The sequence below is a fragment of the Dreissena polymorpha genome, chromosome 15 (assembly GCF_020536995.1).
Source record: "Dreissena polymorpha isolate Duluth1 chromosome 15, UMN_Dpol_1.0, whole genome shotgun sequence".
In the NCBI taxonomy this organism is placed as follows: domain Eukaryota; kingdom Metazoa; phylum Mollusca; class Bivalvia; order Myida; family Dreissenidae; genus Dreissena; species Dreissena polymorpha.
In genome coordinates this window covers 52,269,118-52,291,112 of record NC_068369.1, presented here as the reverse complement: position 1 = coordinate 52,291,112, position 21,995 = coordinate 52,269,118, and the positions used below count along the sequence as shown (strand labels likewise).

At 35.2% G+C, this 21,995-nt stretch overlaps 1 protein-coding gene across 1 annotated transcript; it reads left to right on the top strand.

The window, feature by feature from the left end:
• Positions 1–6,629: 6,629 nt before the first annotated feature.
• Positions 6,630–17,415, top strand: LOC127860967 (uncharacterized). The gene is made up of 6 exons (XM_052399301.1): positions 6,630–6,882; positions 10,841–10,981; positions 12,873–12,995; positions 13,885–14,187; positions 14,679–14,828; positions 15,474–17,415. Exons 1-6 carry the CDS (start codon positions 6,819–6,821, stop codon positions 15,569–15,571), a joined length of 879 nt encoding a protein of 292 aa, XP_052255261.1. The 5' UTR covers positions 6,630–6,818; the 3' UTR covers positions 15,572–17,415.
• Positions 17,416–21,995: the final 4,580 nt, after the last annotated feature.

The following is a 21,995-nucleotide window of genomic DNA, read 5'->3' as shown; positions in this document are numbered from 1 at the left end:
TATTTTGCAATATTCTATCTTAGTATCCGCAGTATTTTGATAAATAATAAATATTATTGGGGATTTCGGGGGATTTCTGGGGATTTCGGGGGAGTTCGGTAATTACGGGGATTTCGGTATTTCTACACACCGCTAGTTTAACATGTCTCTGAATGGACATGCAAGCATTGCAAAGAATTGACCATTAGAAACGTAACGAACCCACACTATCATTTAATTTAACGTACTGTGTTTGTATGTTAAGTGTGCCTGGTAACAATAAAGAACACAACTACCAATCTTAAAATTCTTCGACGAACGTCCTGAAATCAATTACTTTTGGTCTTTATAGGTTTCATATTTTATTTAAATGCCACATTTTTCATACCTAGCATATTAAGCGTGTCAATTAGAAACACAGTTTATAAGACAACAAAAAGTAAATAAAGAAATGTATTATATAAAGTACATGTATTCCAGTACTTAGAAGCCATGCAAATGGCTTACTAGTCACTGATCAGACATCAATAAATTAGTTATTTCCTCGAAACAAATCTGACACAGTTTCAGCATCTTCGGAAAATCGTTGAGGATAATAATATTGGCTTGCTTGGCATAGCAAACATAGGGATAGAAACGATTATGTGATTATTATGATTGCCAATATTAAAGTGAGATTATAGGATTTTTATATGTGTTGAATTGTAATATATTGATACAAATATGTTATAATAACACACAATATGCAAGAAAATTTATACATTTAAGACGAATTTCATAAAATGCAGCAAATACAAATTAGCGCCTCGAGCCGATTGTGACGAAGATAATTTGTACATATTTTCTTACAATAACCTATGCATTCGTCATTTTAGTAAGTGTTCGTGCGTCGTATGAATCGATATCACTGCAGGAATTTCAAATGAACCGTAAAACTAAATTTAGATTCGCATCGTACATGCATTCTATACATGTTGGCGAATTTGGCTGTACAGCTCTTTTCGATTTCAGAATTAAATATCTGGCTTATTTAGCATTTTTCGACGCATGTTCTTCTTCACTTTTATTTTAGTTTATATTGAAATATATGTATAATAAGTTTTTAACACCCTTTTTATTAATTAATAAATATTTGACAAGATCGTATATACCCGCTTTAATATTTCACATACCTAACATGTATGCATGGATTTATTAAAATACAGGTGCAATGAATATCTGTGACCTTTGTGGTAACAATTAAGTCGATTGAAGCATATCGGATTTTACATAACATAAAAAACAACCACAATTTAAAATACGAGATAGATGAATAGCCACACACAATGTTAAAAAAAAGTATGAGGGTTATAATTATTATTAAACGTCGATACAATATCAATCTGATAATCGTCCTCGATACAACCGTTTTAAAACAGTCTTTATAATAGATGAAAAATATATATATATAACTCGAAAACATGGATGCTGCTGCGGATCACTTCTTTCGCGGGTTGGGAGCACTTGATTGACATATCAAACAAAATCTGGCGTTCTGAGTAGTAGCTCTTGGAAGTGTTCGATACAACTCTTCTACCACCCTTCGTAAACTCCTATCATTCTTCTGTTTTTGTCACTTACTGGCATCTATCGCTTGGCACACGTTTTCTTGATGATGAAGGACAGGACCTTTAATCTGTTCTGGTGTGCTGCCTTTTCTGCTTTTGTTGCCAGCGTAACTAGGTGGTTCCGTCGTCTCATATTAAACTTGATTTGACGTTCCTGTTTGGGTCTGTGCACTCCTCTTGTTCATTTGCATTTTCTGATATTGTTCTGCTGTTATGATACTTGTCTTTTTTTCTTTCCTTTCTTCAACGTTCTCTAGAGCCTGAAATTCACTCTTTGTGGGTGCACGACTTGGGCCAAAATGTTTCTTGGCATGTTGAGGTAACTCTTACTTTCACTTTCTGCCACTTCTGCTATATCGCATCTTCTTTAAGCAGCTCCTCTAGGACTTGGAACTTGTTGGAGAGAGTATTATTGAACCTTTCATTCCATGCTTTCAGCGTTGTGTTGTAACTCTGGTTTTTGCTGAAACTTCTGTCCAACTCTTCTGCCTGTGCGAACCAGGAACACAACTACGTGAGCGCATAGCCCTTAATGCTCTATGCTATCCACATATCCTCGGTTGTAACTGCCGATCTTTGCATTGAAGTCTCCCATTACAATGATGCTATTTCTGTTTGGTCTCACAGTCTTTTATAAAAGTTGCCCTCGCATTATTTACTGTCTTTCTTGAGGACACTGGATTAGGTGACCGTCTTTTACCGTCTTTTAGTTCGTATGGTACGAGGCTGTCATGATCCGTTGTCCGCGTTCCTCCCACCCGAGTTCTATGTGTCGACTACAAAAGCATAATTGATACTCCCTGAGCGTGTGTTGCATTTGCCTGACATGCTCGGAGAACATCGCCGGAAGTCTTCCGCTTTGGCCAGAACCAGGCCATCTTGATTGGATGATTCCTATGATGATAAGGTTGAACTTTGTCATGTCTGCATCAACTTGTGTTGTCTTACCGGTCTCGTACATGGTTCGGACATTCCATGTACCGATAGTGTTGTGGTTCCTGGATTTGATTGTGCGTCGTCAAACGCCCTTTAGCCTCCCCCAGGTCGGTGATGTATGTTTTTTGTTTTTTCTTGCAGCAAAAGGTTTTGAAAGAGTATGGTTGCTGACCAAACGCTTTAACCTCCTCCTTTTTCAGCGCAGGTCTGGGACAGAATATGGCGGAGTACTTGCTTAAATTTATATTTGTTAAACGGCCTCCCTTAACAAATTCACGTGAACAATACAAGATCACGGTTCCTGTTCTTTGTGTAGAGTTAACTACTGAAACACGTGATCGTTGTGTTTATTGTAAGCATGATCTTACATACAGAACAATCACATCTCGATACTTGACGGTATGATAACGATAGTATGACAACACGATCGTACTTTCGCGATGACGATTAATTATCGTCATGCTGTCGAGAATGGACTTAAAGGGACCGTGAGTGATCTAGAGCTTAATAATTGCTATTTCTAGTGCGCGTATTTAGGCGTAAACATGATCGTTTCAGTATGGGAATGAATAAAACATCACGTTAATGACATGCAATTAGAAACAGTACCAGTTTTAATAATCAGTTCTAGTGTTGTTGAAGAAGATGTATTGATAACTTTTTCAACTGTGTTAATTATTGTGTACATTTTTATCCCTATATATATGCAGCAGATATTGAGGAAATGTTGTTCTTGTAAGTTTGCATTCCTAAATATTAGAAAATCTTCGCTACTTTATGTGTTAATACCTTTCCCAGTAATTATCTAACTTACGTAATTGAGGTAAAACGTGATTTTAGTCAGCTTCACAGCAAACGATCGCCGATAATAGTCGGGGTGCCCGAATGTGTAGGACGGTATCATTTAATCCGAAAGAAGGAATCCGGTTCGAATCTCGGTTGGAGTGCACCATTATACACTTATTTCATGGATGCTTGGTGAACAGTCAAAACTGTTTTCCAAGGTATCAGGGATGACTTTGGTACTGTTGCCCGAGGCCGATAGGCCGAGGGCAACAGTTCCAAATGTCAGCCCTGATACCGAGGGACAACAGTTTTGACTGTTCACCAAGCATCCATGAAATAAGTGTTTTATTACCTGATCAAATTTCCAACATAGAAATAACAGCAAACTAAATTTTTATTTACACACAACAGTAATCGATAAAATAAATAATTTTGACTGTTTAACTGTAAAATGACGTCATTTTTTCGACGAAATGACGTCATTATTCCAGCGGGCAACAGTATATAAATATTACATGGCTGACAGGGTGACAGTAAATTTGTCAACTTGAGGAAATGCTGTCAACCGAGGCGAAGCCAAGGTTGACAGTATTTTTCCGAAAGTTGACAAATTTACTGTCACCCTGTCAGACATGTAATATTTATTTTATTATACCGAATAAACTATTCAAACATGAACAATTTATATGAACCATGAACAATTTTTATATTCAATAATTGAATTTAATTTCAGCAATGAACAACCATTAATATGTTGAGTGGTTCAGATTTACGGGCAGCGCAAAATGAACTTCGCTTTATTCGGCACCGACCTAGTAATCAATTTATCCCATCAATTTTGTTAATTCGTCAATTATTTCTTTGAAAATATATTACAGAACCAGCTTTCCGTATTTTATTTTCATCACTTGATTACGAAATTTATGACGTACATGTGTGACGTCATTTCGGTGACGAAACATTTTGGGACAACAATATGGACGTGGTGGTTTTTTTAACAGTAAAATATTTGTTTAAAGCATCGAACGAATCCAAAACGTATTTCGGATTGTGTGTTTGTCATGCATAACACCTTAAGAACACACACTGGAAGTGTAAATCGTTGTAACTTTATTGTTATTAGCATTGGATTAAAGTTGCCTTTGAGGTAAGCGTGTCGTTAATATCTACTAAATTGATTTTCTTTTTGACTCCTGTCAATGCTTAAATAATGGCATTAATCTATTCTACCGCACAGTTTCAGCTGCAATCGATATTTTAATTATCCAAATACAACGGACACGCACAACTGCGTACTGCGCATGCGCGAATGGGACAGTATAATTTTCGAACATTCCGCACGTGATTGCTAAGGCAGCGGGATACAGTATTTTTTTTGTCAGTAAATTTTTTCCCGCTGATGGCACGTGATTGCTATGGCAGCGGGATACAGTATATTTTGGACAGTTAATTTATTCCCACTGGGTCTGACAGTATTTCTATGTCACGATGGCCTATGGGAGTTAAGCATTGTGAATAAAAGTGAGGTATAATAATTCAAACTGTTGACCGGTCAACAGTTCGATATTCACCGGTAACAGTTTAAAACATTGCAAATTTCTTTTACGACGAGGAAATAGCAAAAAATAATTAATTATCATTTATATAAGACATCAGGTAATAAATACATTTTGTTTTTGTTGAAATCGTTATCTTGTTATTTCTTTGAAGCTCTTTAGTTCCAATGTGGAACTGATTTGTTCTACAAACTTACACAATAATAACATAATGAAATATGATAGAATACATTAATTTTAAATCTTTAAACATTTACTTTAAACTAGCGATAGGAACGAATATTCGAATGTTTGAATATTCAAATATTGAACACTATTCGAATATGTTTTGTTATAGGAATACCTGTTTCTTAATTTGTTATTTTTTTTATAAAAGCGCAAACAGTACACAAAAAACAACTATATTTCTCTGATTAAAAATATCATTCCGCCTATTGATCTCAGGTACACATGATTGGTGTCAAAACGACTTTTCACCCTAAAGATGTTAACGTTTTGACAGTTCGATGTAACGGTTATTCCCATAAATGAAAGTTTCAAGCATTGTCTTTTATCAAGCGCATTATAAAAATCATTTAAACGTGCTTTATGGTGTTAATCTTTAATCCTTATTGCAACCTGCATCTGTAAACTAATAAACAACTATTATTTTGCATTCCCATTATAACAGAACAAATACTTGCGCATCAAATAATGCAATTTTTAAGTGAGAAACATAAACGACCGCGGAAAGACTCGACAGCCACATGGATGTAATTCCATGTTGAAGTAGGTCTGTTTGTATGACAACCTGATAACTTGTAAGAAAGACATATGTACGCGTTAATCTTTTTTATTTAAATTGATTGTTGGGTATTTTCATGTATAGTGTTGCCTATTTGAGAGTCGCAGTGGTGTTATTGATAAGGTGTCCGCCTTGCGATCGGGATGTCACGGGTTAGATCCCAACTGTGGGAGCGTTCTTTAGATTTCCCCCATAGACACCAAGAACTGGTTCTAGTCCCAGGAAACGGACACGATAGTGTTTGAAATAAGCTTTAGGCTTTGAGCTAAAATAAATAGGTTTAAACTCAATTAAACTTTAGTGTTGTCTGTTTTCATAGTATGTTTGTAGCAGCTTTCATAAACAAGAAACCGTTGGAGACGGGTGATGCTCCCCAAAGGTTTTTTGTCACAATATTGCACTATATATTCAGATAAAAGGAAACGTCTTGAGGGCACAGTAGTTGGGGGGGGGGGGGGGGGCACGATTTGTTTTATAGAAAATTTCAAAATGCCATAACTCTTTGAAAAATCATCCGACCGGAACCTGCTGATAATATGCACATCTCTTGGTAGTGAAGCTTCCCATAAAGTTTCATTGAATTCCGGTCATTAGCTGCTGAGAAATAGCCCGGACAAAAATTGTGCACGGACGGACACACGGACGGACAGACGAAGCGGCGACTGTATGCTCCCCCCAAAATATTTTTTTTTTGGGGGGTGGGGCATAATAAAACCTGTTAATTCTGGTTCACACATATAACCGAACACCGAATGATCGAATATTTGAATACTTTATAACCGATTATTTAAATATCAAATTTGCTCTCCGTTGCCATCTTTCTTAAAAACAGACGGTTACCTTGTGTGTGTTTATTTCAAGCGTACGGTTATATACTGTCAATGTACGGTATTCAATTTAGTCACGATTCATTGCGCAGCATGTAAATATACACTTGGCTGTGTTGTTCAAAGCGTTTTAAATAAAGATAAACCGATTCAGTTTAACAGTTGTGTGTGGAATGTTGTTTTGCGATTACATAAACTTACATGTTTTTAACTTCCTATTGCTTTTACCTTTTATACGAATATTATTTAAATGAAGTGCGCTATACGATTAGATTCAGCACGTTTGTGTTTATGCTATCAATAATTTTCATTTAATGTAAAAGAGCGTATACGTGGATCATAGATGGTTTATTTGTGTTTGCGAAGTGTTGTAATAACTATTGCGATAACATGTGAATTCGTAACAGGTATGTAAATTGCGTTAGCTAGTTATTTACTTCACATGGGATCACTTAAATGACGATTTATTTTTACCGTGATTTCTCTAATTTTTGGGACATTTAAAAATGATTAAAAGCAAAATTTGTTGGAAAACTAAGAAACACAAAACTATTCACACAAGTAAATGTCCGACAGTTAACAGATACCATGAAAATATGCCTATTTTATCGACGTCAATATGTTTGATGCTGTTTTACAGACACATATACTCTAATGTTGAACTTTGATCGCATAGTGCACACATTGGGTTTTATATACTGTAGTATGAAAATATTAAAATTCAACAGATATGTACCATAAGTAGCTTACAATTATTACGCTGTTAGTACTTAAATCATTGTTTTTAAGCTACTTCATATGAAGTGCAATACTGCTGGAGCCTATTTTTCACCTTTCAGTTTTTGAGCGGTGGCATGTTCCCTTAAATAACGACAACGATCTTACTAAACAGGCATTTACCAACTAAGTACTATGTTTAAGCATGCAGATTATCATTATTGGCTCTTAACAAGAAATGTGTTCGTCAGAAACACAATGCCCCCTACTGCGCCGCTTTGAAATATTATTGTTTTGACCTTTGACTTTGAAGGATGACCTTAACCTTGAACTTCCACCACTCAAAATGTGCAGCTTCATGAGATACGCAAGCATGCCCAATATCAAGTTGCTATCTTCAATATTGCAAAATTCGGACGGACGGACAGACTGACATACTGACTGACTGACGGACAGTTCAACTGCTATATGCCACCCTACCGGGGGCATAATAAAAGCCATTGTTTGAAAACAGTTTTCATCGAAATAATACCAAACAATACATCAAGCAGATTGTATTGTTTCCTTGCGAAGAACGTTTCAACTGTGTAAATACATAAAACTATCGGGTAAATTCATTATCTGTGTCAAGTACACATTTCTATTTACCCAAATACTGTAAACGGAACGGTTCACTGACCTTTGTATTAATCTGGTAGGTTTATGACCGACCACCATTTGGTTGCAAAACACACGCGTGCTATGTGATTGGATTAACGCCAATACCGTTAAGATGAATTTGGATAAAATGACACTGTCCGAAAATGTACCATTCCTTAAAATAATTACGGAAATGCGTTGGTTAAATTCTATTAAAGGAGCCTTTTCACAGAATTTGGCATGTTTGAAGTTTGTCAGTAAAATGCTTTATATTTATAAATGTAAACATTGGATCTAAAAAGCTCAATTAAAAAATCAAGAATAAAATTAAAAAAGAAAAGAAAAAAGTAACCCTCAGCAGAGCTCGAACCACTGACTCCTGGAGTCCTGGAGTTAAAAGTCTACCACTTAGACCACTCGGCCATCCTTCCTAATACAATTAATGATGTATTTTATACTTTATATAAGCAATCCTCGCAGTTTCACAAAATATAACGCCACTAACAGAACTCTCCAAATTATTCAATCGTTTCCCGTTGCAAACGCTTTATAATTTTCAGGTTTTTAAATCGACAAAAGATACATATAATGGCTATTTTAGAGCATGGTTTTACTGTTTCCTCACACATATCATAACTAAAACGAAAATTTGCGAATCTGAAACAACTTTTTTTCAATTTTGTCAATTTACCAAAAACGTGAAAAGGCCCCTTTAACAGATTATAATGTAAAGACAGCCAGCTGAATTTGAAATACATTTGTGTCTAAAAATGTTATTTAAAAACAAATGATCACAGAGCATTTACCGGTCCCCACTACTTGTTCTGCTTTTTGACAGCGAGCATTTTATAAAAAAATACAGATTATTGAGTTTCATATATACTAGTATAATGCAAACAAACGTTAGTGTATTGTGGTCTATTATGTAATTCAGAAAATAATTATAGACATATTACTTGATATTGGCGACTGCCTAATCTTTGTTTAGTATTTTGCCTGCAAATTTGTGATCGATAATAGGGCTAAAATCCGGTGTAAAGTCTTCGCGGATGTGGTTACCAGAGTGGAAAGGAAGACGCATAGTGATGTAGTTCTCAACGGGTCAAAGTTTAAAATAGAACTCGGGCTGTTTACATTTCCGATTACGCTTTGAACTACTATCATCTATTTCGGTGTCGGATGTGATTGTTTAATCTATATGTAAATCAGCCTCGATTGCAGGAAACCTCATCGCTGTATAAGTAAATTGCATGAATATATAGGTTTTACTTTACATAGCATGCAGAATATGTAAATAGTTTACACACCGAGTAAAATATTGAAGTTTGGAAACTTCAATGCTCTGTTAGTATTATCACTGCTCTGTTAGTATTATCACTGCTCTGTTAATATTATCACAGTAATATATGAATCGCGTGCTGAGAAAACTGGGCATAATGCATGTGCGTAAAGTGTCGTCCCATAATAGCCTGTGTACAGGCTAATCAGGGACGACACTTTCCGCCTAAATTTGATTTTTGCTAAGAAGAGACTTCATTTAAACGAAAAATGTCAAACAGCGGAAAGTGTCATCCCTGATTAGCGACTCCTATACATAGCCTGTTGAATAAAGAAGAAGCAAGCGTCGCTGTTCTATGAGCAAATTGCAGCAATATATCGGTTAACATAAGCTGTATAATATATAAGAAGCAAACCTCATCGCTCTATTAGCAACTCGTGGGAATGAATCGGTATAACTGGCATGTATCTTGTAGAAGTAGCAAGCATCACGGTTTTATTAGCGAATCGCGCGAGAAGATAGATCGAGATAGCCTGAAGAATATAGAAGAAGCAAACCTCATTAATCTATAAGCAAATCACGGGGATAGTTATGTTTACGTATCCCGTAGAATATATACGAAGCAAACCTAACTGCTCTGTTAGTAAACCGCACGAATATTTATGTTTACATCTCCTGTAGAATGTATAGATATCAAACCCCAGCGCTCTATTAGCATATCGCAGGAATATATCGGGTTTCAAATCCTGTAGAATATAGAAGGATAATCGTATCCATATTTATGTTTTCATCTCCTGTAGAATGTATAGATATCAAACCCCAGTGCCCTATTAGCATATCGCAGGAATATATCGGTTTTCAAATCCTGTAGAATATAGAAGGATAATATAATTCATATTTATGTTTTCATCTCATGTAGTATAAACAGCTAGCAAACCTCAAACATCTTTTAGAAGATAATATTTATATAGATTTTACCTTATCTGTAGAAAAGATAGCTATTAAACACCAATGCTAGATTCGCTTAAATTTTGCTTATATATTAAATTCCTGTTTATTATCCTTCGCCAAAGGCAGAGGGATATAGACATGGAGTTCTCCGTCCGTCAGTCCGTCCTACCATCTGTTCGTCCGTCCGTTAGTCTGGAATTCCGTCAGTCCGTTCATCCCTCTGTTCCTAAACATTTCATGGCTATGTCTCAGAAACTTTATAAGCTATCAACCTGAAACATCAACGTTGTATAGATATCAATGAGGAGAAGTGCAATTCACATGAGTCAAAACACTACTTTTTATGATGTAACTTTTCAGTGCTATATCTCAGATTCAATACACTACTTCAACATAAAATATCATGGGTATATTGATATCAATTATGAGAAGTGCCTTGAACAAGAACCATGCACAAGAACCACCTTTCTAAATTAGAGTTATTGCCCTTTGTTGTTTTTGTTTTTTGTAACTTTTTAGGGCTATATCTCAGATACGCTACACGATTTCAATATGAAATTGCATGGGTTTATAGATATCAATGAGATGAGGGGAATTGATTGCACATAACAATAACCCTACACTTAACTATTTTAGGACCATACAATATATCAAGCGATTTGCACTCATCCATAAACACACTTTATTTGGCGGTGGATATCAATGCAACGAATTTGCTTGTTTCAATTAAATCGGCTTAATTATGTTTCATTTATTATTATGAATGCTTTTTTTAAAAGCATTTTCACCTCAAGTCATAGAAGTAGGAGCTCCTGCAAATGTCACGTGTGGCCACGAAAAGCCACGTGATGACCACGTTGTCGTGTGGAAACGGGGAGATGCAATATGGATGAACGAAACGATGACTTTTCAATTTCCAGGTATTAATTACAGAAAATCAATTTATTCGTAGTTTGGAAGATTCTATTTGTTATTGCCGGAATATTTGTAATCTTAAAACAAATGGGACTGACATCGGTATGTTATTAAAGCTGAAAAACAACAGAAAAATAATATAGAATGTAATAATTATTTCATCGATATATTCGTAAAGTATTTAACTCTATAATACATTCATCAGTCGGTCAGACGCGTGAAATGCAAAAACATGTTTATAGTGCAAGGAATGGTGATAATTTACATGAAATTGTCTCGTGAACGGACGTCATCTTTAGAATTGTTTCTGTCAACAAACGGTTGTTTAGCGCGTTTAATTACGAACTAGAGATGGCAACATATAGCAAATTGGTATTCAAATATTCGGTTATAAAATTATTCGAATATAAGATCGCCTGGTATTTAAACTATGTGAACAAGATCTTAGTATATATGATATTTTATCATGAACACAGCTGTTACACACTTATTATGAAAACGTGTAACAATATACATGAATATAAAGCACACTCTTGAACATTCATGAAAACATATACACAAACATAGGCCCTACAATTAAAGTAACATCAGGCCCTACAATTAAAGTAACATAAATACTCAAACTCAACGAATATATCGTACAATATTTCGAAAAAATAAAGTTCACACATAAAAATCAATGTTCCTTATTGAAATGGCCAATATTTCAACCAATATTTCAACGCTAGATGTGGTATGGTAATATGTATTTAAAGAGATAAATGCTCGTTCATTATTTTTGTGTGGGGGCACTTTTAATTTCCCGCCACACGACACACGTACACAAATTTGGTACACAAACGTATTTAATATATTTTTACGCATCCCCCACACAAAAATGAGTATTTTGTTTCTTGTGAAATCTCATCGTCGGATACCCACGGCTGCTGATTACGCTCCGCTCATCTATCTAGGAATGGAGAGTAACGTAATGAATAGACCGGGGCAGTCCGACGATGGTTAAATCTTTGATCTTTGTTACAAAAAGACCACATCTAGCGTTGAAAGTTTGGCTATTGCTATTAGGAACATTGATTATTAATGTGTCAACTATAGTTTTTTCGAAATATTGTACAAAATATTCGTAGATTTTGAGGGTAAATGGACCCAGTAAGTTGCCATACAAACAGACCTACTTAAGCATGAAATGTCATCCGTATGGCTCTCGAGTTCTAACACGGTTATGTTACGTTACTCACTTAAAAATTAGAGACTTTTGACGCGTAGATATAACAGAAATGCATGAACAATTGAGTCGCGTTCTGAGAAAACTTGGCATAATGCATGCACGTAAAGTGTAGTCCCAGAATAGCCTGTGCAGTCTGCACAGGCTAATCAGGGACGACACTTTCCGCCTTAATTGGATTTTTGCAAAGAAGATACTTCATTTAAACGAAAATTGTCATACAAGCGGAAAGTGTCGTCCCTGATTAGCCTGTGTGAATTGCACAGGCTTATCTGGGACAACACTTTACGCACATGCATTATGCCCAGTATTCTCAGAATTCGACTCAATTGTTTATTTGTAGATTTTTTTTTCAAAATCAATAAATGCAAGTCGCAGAAAACAAATGTTTAATTAAACTAATAATATTATGCGCTTTACAATAGGCCATGGTTGATAATTTAATATATTGGATTACCCGTTATTTTAAACGGTCAACACGTAAATATAACAGTAGGACGAAAGGTCGATTTTGACACAAATCCTTTATATCTTAATATAAACACGTTGACAAGCAGGTATTCGAATCAAATCGCAGACAAATTCGATTAATTTGCATTATTCGAATATTCGGACATTCGAATAAAATCGTTGCTATACATATTTCGAACACAAGTATTGCTATATTTCAGATTTACAAGCATTGCCTACCGACGTCCAATGTGCATCCGCTCCCATAGCAACTGCGTTGGAACACCGGCACAACCTCACGGGGCTATGGGAGAGAGCCGACACCTACATGGTACCCCTGATTGGTACGAAAACTCGGTCATAGTTAATGTAAAGAAGTTGAGCCGAATTTAGCCCGGTTAGCGCAGTGGTTGGTACACGCGCTTCCCACCTAGGTACCGTGCTCAATGCCCGTTCCCGGAAGTAAGTCAGTTTGGTTTGTGGTACTTCGCTTCACAACATAATATCACACTAAAATCAAAAATATTTTTCCTTAAAAACAGGTAGCTGGAAATTCAAGCTATAATTAAAAATTATTACCAAATTTTATTAATTAAATAATTCAATAGGTAGAAGTGCTGTGGCACACGCCGGGTTATGACATAATGCATATGCTAATTTGAAAGTTTGAACCTATGTAATGCTTATTTGTAATTAGTCTCCGTTTAATTATTGAGAAAAACGTATTCTGTCTCTACACTGGAATATTCAATGTAAGAAAAAATATTATCTAGCGAGCAGAAAAATAGTTTGTAATCCCCAATTAAATGCTTTACTTACAACTGGTCCGTTTTTGTCATACTAGATTAAAAGCTCTATTGACCCCTCAGTATTAGTTATAAAGCTTGTTCCAACTTTACCTTGTAATACAAGCTTGTCTTAATATAATGCTAGTTCAAAAGTGTTGTTTTTGTGTATGTTAAATCAGATTGTTTCCACATTTTATGCTTCATAAACAGCTTTCATTATTTGTTATGTTATGCTAGATTCAAAGGTTGTGTTAACTTACTTATACTAAAGTATAAAGGCCAATAAAAAGGAACCATGTATACATGTAATTATATAAAGCATATGGTTTCATTAAGCACTTTGTAACATGTGAAACGGAACTACTAATTTATATGCATAACATATATTTACATTACAAATATTACCCAAAATCGTTGTTTATATAAAATAATTCTCTTTTTCCAGGTATAGACGTGCAGCTAAGTACGGAGTCGCATTTTACAAACGTAACGGCAAGACTAGCCGTATCCGGAGTGAATGCTTCCGAAATCGCTCTGGATTGGTCAAGAGACAATACCAGCGTTCGCGCATGGGTGCGCTCATGCGCAGAACGGGACACGTGGGTTGTGTCCTGCGAAACTATCTCGTGGAACATTCGCGACAGCGCTGATCTCATGTTATCTGTGATAATCTCTCCCGCTTATAACTTTACGAAAGCACTCTGGACGAAAGTTATTTCAGTGTCTTCAGAGAATACAACTGAACCCTGTAAATATGTCGATCTTTTGCTGTTTTGGTGGGAATAGCTTTAAGAAGCAAAGTGGCATAAATATGTTTAGTTACAATTCTTACACGAACAAAGATGAAACACCTTGTTCTTAAACTGATAAACAGTGCACAATCAGTTGAGCAAGAGTTGAAAAAAAGAGTTCTAAATGCACCATAGTAAGAACATAGTTTTTTTTTTAAATTGCAAATAATGCGACTATTTATTTAGGTCAATAGATAGTTCTTTTAAGTGCACACGCTAATCTGGGTAGGCACTTTACGCATATCCTTTAGCCCAGTTTTACCTAAACGAGGCTCATTTGAAGAAAGTTTTTTTTATGAATTAATCGATTAAATAAAGGCAAATGGAGAAATTCGATTGCCTAGAAAATGTTGGCAAACGCTTTTTGTAATTTGAGTATGTTTAATATGTAGATGTGTCGGTGTATTAATGTATGATCACTACTAAGGTGTAATCACTCCTATTACAGCGACTCGTGATTATGAGTCCAACACACCGGAACCGGAATTGGTTAAGATCGGGATCCTTAGCGCTCTTATTGTCCTCATCGCGGGTTTCGCCCTCGTGATTGTCGTCTGGCAGTGCAAACGATTCCTATGGGACATGGATCCAAACCGGGGTAAGTCTGTAAGACCATGCCTATTTTATCAATCATATCTCGGACGAGTTCAAAATGGGGCATGCAAAAACTATGTTATACGCTCAAATTAAAGAAAATTCCGTTGGGCCATGAAGTATGTTTTTTTTCAAAGGAACTTCGAGTCTGCTCATAAAAATTATTTATATACCGTTTGAATTTTGAAACTGGTTTAAAAATCAACATAGCAAATAAAGGGAAAGGTTTGTGAATACTTAACAAGTCATATTTGTAGCCCAGTTAGCATAAACTTGCGAAGCTCCTGAGACCAGTTATCTTCTCGGATTTTTTTTAAAGATTTTTGTCTGTTGGTATTCCAGCCTCATACACGCTTTAAGTAGCCATACATTTCTGCATTATTTATGTCTTGAAAAGCGGTTACAGTCTTATCACCTCGGTAGTGGTCTGAGAAAGTAGTCCCCACTCACGCGGTTAAATAGTCACGTGGTCGTAAAATTTAAGACATTTATGTTTAAATCACCTCGGCAGTACGGTCAGTAGGTAGTCCCTTCTCACGTTGTTTTATAGTAAAGTGACCGGAATTTATAAACGCAAATATACCGCCCACTCTGCGCACGTGGCGTTTTCTTTACACGTCTAAATCCCGTCATTTTCTGTTTATTTCAGACGATACGGCGTTTGACGGTCTACATGTGTCCGTTGAACACGGGAAGATTTCTTTTAGTGCTCGAGAACAACAAACTTCTTTCGGTGTGCATCCATGAGGAACTGGGCTGTTTTACAATGTGCATCCATGAGGAACTTGGCTGTTTTACAATGTGCATCTATGAGGAACTGAGCTGTTTTACGATGTGCGCCCATAATGAACTGAGCTGTTTTATGATGTACATTCATGAGGAACTGAGCTGTTTATCGATGTGCATTCATGAGGAACTGAGCTGTTTTACCATGGGTGGCGAAATCAAATGTCCGAGTTGCCCGAGTCGTACATTTGCTTGTCCGGGCAACTGGTTTTTTTTCATTAAGTTGTCCGTGGACAACCAGTCGGGTTGAGAAATACAAAAAAAAATAGATTGTATTAAAGCCGTTATTAAAATTTACAAAACCGGATGTTGGCACCCGATAACATTGTCAGTGCTATTTGCGGAGCAATCAAGCTAAAATATGGGCACTCTCCTGCACAGTGGTCTCGCTTATTCTATAAGCATGATAAGAGACCAGGAGGCTAGCATGCCGCATTTTCAACATTCGGCCCGTCTGTTTAATAGGCAGTGTACAGACTGGTTTGCTCGTTTATTCCGTAAATGTTGAACTTTCGTCTTAAGTTTTAAAATGCATTATTAATACCAAAAGGGAGGTATAAAACCCGAAAATTTCCGGAAAACCCAGAGTGTGTCACATCACTCCTACCTAACTAAATTTCTAGACTTACAAACGTCGAGACGTTGGGACGTGATAAGCCGAAAGCCGAGTTGGATTACGTACAGTTCCGTTGATTGGGTGAAGTGTTCCGTTTGAATCAACTACAATTTATATTAAAGTTGAACAAAGACGGTAAAATAGTCATTATGTATAAAAAACATATATATAATGTATAATTTGAACATTACATTTCCTGGCTTATTTCATCTGCAAAAATGAAAATTATATATTGAAATACTGTTTTAAAACACCGCTGTGGTTTTAACCGAGTTGAATGGTAGATCTCACTACATACAATTACGACTGACTTATAACATCATGACGTATTTTCAGGTGAGCTTATGAAGCAATAGTATACATTTAAAGCAAAATCACATTACTTCCTGAAGTACAACTTACTCTCGTGTGCTTGATTGGTTTCCAATTTTATAATTCAAAACCGAAACTTAAAAAGACAGGAAGAAAATTCATTCAAATTCAACTGACATGGATGTAAAGACCGGAATATTATGTTGAGATAAAACACCAAATGACACGTAAACAGGAAAAAAAGTTTTCCCTGACAAAGAAGAACACTTGAACAATTGATCATATGATACGACACAATTGGACAGGAAGAAAATTCATTCAAATCCAACTGACATGGATGTAAAGACCGGAAGATTATGTTGAGATAAAACACCATACGTAAACAGGAAAAAATAGATTTCCCTCACAAAGAAGATAACTTAAACAATTGATCATATGATACGACATAATTGGACGCGTTTGGCCAATCCGAAAGCAATTGCGTAAATATTGAGCGGAGATATTTGGTAAACAAAATAATTATGTCAGCAATATATTTCGGCGTTTTACTCACAATATCCCGCTTATAAATCCGGTTGTGTACGCAAATATAAACACGTGTAATGTTTCAAGACACTTCATTTTTATATTTTGTTAATCAGTGCTTGCTAGTCTTCCTAATGCTTCATTTCTTATCAATGTCGTTGATACCATTTTAAAAATACTGTAGTACGTGTTAACCATGTAACCAACAACCCAATACGTTATAACATAATACTACTGTTCTGAATGGTTTGATATAATGCAACCTTTGTGTCATAAACGCCTCATGATGTTGTGAATAACCGGGATGACTGACAAAAAAGGTCAAAACACAAAATGCATTTGCAAAATGTGAACTCCGTTAGCCTGATGACATTTATGCTGGTTTTGCAAGTCTATTATTTTAATAAAATACTTTTAAATACTGTTGCTCAAAAAGATATAGGGCAGCGCATACATACAAGTAGTATTTAAAGACGAATGTGCTGTTCATGTATAACTTGATTTGAATAAATATAAGATAATAAAAATGTCAAAACAAAAGCTAAATGGAAGAAGTTCAGGATTTATTTCGTTATTTCATTTAAAAACGTGTACTTTCGTAGTAATGGCAGTCAACACAGTTTTGAAATTAACCTGGAGATATGGTATGTGTTTGTCTTGTGTTAAACTAATTTTATTTACAACTTATTTTATTTGTTGTTTTTAAACGTGTATTCAAAAACAAATCATGCAAAATACAAAATTTGATATTGATCAAGTGTTACGTTAATAGTTGTAATTGTATAGGTTAATAACATTTAAATGATGTGTCAATATTATATTCATGTTATTATCAAAATATGCTATGACGTAACGTCAAAAAGTCCGTCCATCCAGAAAATTGCGCATGTGATGTACATGTTTTCTTAATACAATTTTAATTATATCAAACGAATCAGCTGAAAAATGCGCATTTCCACAATATATAATACAAAAAACAGAGATACCGACATTTAAGAAAACCTATGTTTAAGTGATTATTAAAGCTATATATTTTTTTTCATATTAATTATAATGGTGTCCTAGTAGAGAGGTCCTCTTAGGTTTGTAAAACATGCAACAATAATGTTTTACAATATAAAATTAGCACTCTTGTTAGCGTCCAAAGTTGGTAAAGTTTTATGATTTCTAATGCCTAATTATGTTTTGCCTAAAATTCGGAAAAGATAAAAGTAATTATAAAAGCAATATTTTCTACCGACTTGAATTAAAATAATATCGTTGTGAAGGAAAATTTATGACGTTCCTAAAATATGCAAGAGTATTTTTTCAATATCAGATGTGCGCTGTAGGTTGGTATAATTGTTTGATTTCCCTACCAAATTATGACATTTTCTGTTTTAAAGGTACAGTTTTAAAGCGTAAAATTGTTTCCGGTAACCCGACCCAACGTTTTTTTTCTTGCCGACCCTAAAATTTAGTCTGGAGTATTTAAAGTCAATTTTCGTGCCACACGCTTTTCTTTCGACATTATCACTTTACATGCATATAATAGGGATATAAGGCATCCGGATAAAAACCATCCCGTCAATTTCATAGGGGCGGACATAAGCTCTCCCGTCTTTTATTCGGAAATTTAAATATCGCTTACCGTTAAACTGAAATAATGACCCTTGGATTATTTTTTCAATATACTTAGTATCAGAATAATTTCTTGTGAACGCATCTCCTCTTATTATTTCAATGGATTTTCATTTATACTCATGGACATTCTTCAGGGCGACATGCAGTTGTACTTTAATGCCGGGAGTTATATATTGCTTATATATATTTAGGAAGTTCTGGCCCTTGAAATGTTGCCTCTATTAACCTCAATTGTACAGGAATATGTCGGACTCTACCTAATTCCCCCATACAGAGACTATATACTTATGTGTAAAGCTAATTCATGCTAACAATTCACCGTCAAAAACAGAATGTATATTAAAAATAAAGTTTTCATTTAGGAATGCATGTATGTTTCCTAATTAATAAAGAACACAATAATTTATATGTTGAATAAGGTTGAGAATGTAATTTTGATCGAGGCAATTTAAAAACCCGCTTGTAAGTGATAATGTTATTATATTATATCATAAAAATATCCCTGTAAATGTTTGGCAAATAGGATGATCTTCTAAACACATCTAGAATATCAGAACAATACTACGGAATTAAAAAAAAACATGTTATTTTTTTAAAGATCGATTGTGTATATTTGTAAATACTTATATTGAACTATATACAGTTTAATCGTATCAACTCGCCATTTCACTTAAGTTTCTGTTTCTGGATTTATTTTCATTTGCATTGTTTAGTCGTACAAAGTACGGTGTGTCATACCAGCAATAATGAGATTTGAACCATGAATACACTGTATCAAAAATGAATACACAAGATCCTTATTAGTTAATTCATTGTGAATTGGTCAACACTGGCCTAGCTGCTGATAGGGTCTTATCCAGAAATGAGATTCACGGTAGATTCGCTGCAGCCAATACACAACTCATAGTGACACATATTTGTTATTGAAAAAAAAATAAACACCATAGAAACGTCATTATAACCATCATGTTTCTTGATATTACTTGTTCTATCACCCGTAATGAAAGGAGGACGAGATTATTAATGGCACTATCCGGTTTCTGTACTTTGATAATACTTGTTAAGATTTTCAAATACATTTTTTGAGTCCCCCAAACCGAAATTTTCATAAAGCACCACACTCGTGTCACTTATATTCAACGTTATGAATGCCCAAATAACGATCGTTTGGTCACGCTTTGGTCAAGATTTGTGCCCGCCTCCGCCCCTCCCCTGTGATAACCCCACCAATTTCATGTAAAACTAAAAAGGTGGTATGCATGCGCGATAAGGATTTTCATCCTGCTTTGTCCCCACGACATAAAATGTCACATTTTCACGAGACTGAAACTTATTTTTCTCAATTTCTCTTGTTTATACGGAAAAGGGATATATTATCTTTTATTCACATCAAACCCTGTTCATTGTACATTAAACCATCATTACAGGTTGTTGTGTTCGTTATCGGTTCAAACGACGTCGGCACAAAGACCCCGGTAATTGGGCAATGTTTTACACGTGTTGTGCATGACGTAAATTACATTAGCTGAGGTTTCTTTAATCTTAATTGCTGTTTTCCACATGTTACATTTAGGGGACTTGTGATATCGTCGAAGACATATAAACTTACTTATCTTTATTTTTACTATCGGTTACAAGTAACATCTTGGAAGTATAGTTGACTCAATAAATAATACAACTCCAAACAGAGGTGGCGCTAGAGATAACCGAACGTGATATGAAGCTCCGTGTTTTCATCAATAATAGCGAAAAGAGGGCAATACAAGTAATTTACGCAAATATAATTAGTTAACGCGTCTGTCAGGATTGTACAAAATATCGTCATACTATCATAATGTACGATTATTTTGGAAACACACACAATAGGGTTTTGAAAATTCTAATAAGATTCATCGCTTCATATAATGTTTAGCGAATTATGCTGATGAATGTACGCTGTTTAATAATTGTGTATTATGGATGAACTAACAGATTCGAGTCCAATATCAATTATAAATAACGTTAATATCAAGCTGCATCTGCAGGAAATTATTGTATCGTCAAAACAAGGTCGGTCATTTTTGGCATGTGGGCAATTGCAATTAAATTAGACACAAGACAAAAAACACGACACACACTGGGGTCACCGCATTAACATGGCCAATGCAAAGCAACGCATAGCCTGAGGTTAAGACCCGGTTTAAGGGCGCCGAAAGATTACACTTTGCCAAAAGAAAAAAATAACCTTCAAAAGCAAAACACTAATTAACCTAATTGCATGACAATTTCAATCAAACTACAATAAAAGAGAATACGCTTAATTTGAATAAACTATTCAACTACTCAATGGTTTCAATGGTTGTATGTTCACCAGAGCAACATAACTGTAACTTTCTAAGGTACACTGAAATAAAACAAAAACAACGTCGCATGTTTTTAATAAAATAATAAGTTAACTCCAGAAATAAGATCATGAGGGAAAATAGTCAAACCACCCGCTGTCTTTTCCTTATTGCTCTCACGACAACAAAAGCCATCATATGTACTATTTACCCTCAATATAAGATATAAATCAAAATCATTCGTAGGCACTTATTAGGATCCTCTTTACAAAGGTACCATTATAATTAATATCGAATTAATAAAACTGTTTCCTCTAAACCACTTTTACCTTTTCCGGGTTTTCCATTAGGCATTTTTTGTGTGCGAAAAAAACCCTAAAAGTAGACGGACTTTGACCGCAATTTACAGACCGACCCCGACCCTGCCATACAATATGTTTACATCGTTAGAAGCTTTGGAGGCTCTTCTTTCCAACGGTAGTTTTTATAATTCATATCGGAAGAATAATAATGCATTTAAAACCATTTTTACCTTTTTTGGGTTTTACCTCAAAGAATTCAGTGTTTTCTGGACATTTCCGGGTTTTATACCTTCCAATACCAAATGTTGGCTAAATTCTAGCATCATTTTTTTCTCGTGTTATTTCATACAAATTCGAGCATTGCCGGATAGTTACGGATAGTAATCTTAACAAGTATAATCAAAGTACAGAATCCGGATAGTGCCATTAATGGCTGTCATTAAAATTCAGAAGTGTTTGTCGGATTACACATTTACTTATGCTCATTTGAGAATAAAACAAAACGTTTACAGTTGTGTGTAATTAATTCAACGAGTCTTTGTTAAAACGCTTAACGCGATGAAAAAATGTTTTGACAATATTACGCATGAAATGCACAATTTCCACGAGGATTACACCGTTGCCATCATCAGTTTTCAAAGAAACTGACCACTATTTTATCTGATTAGAATGGTACATGTGTAGGT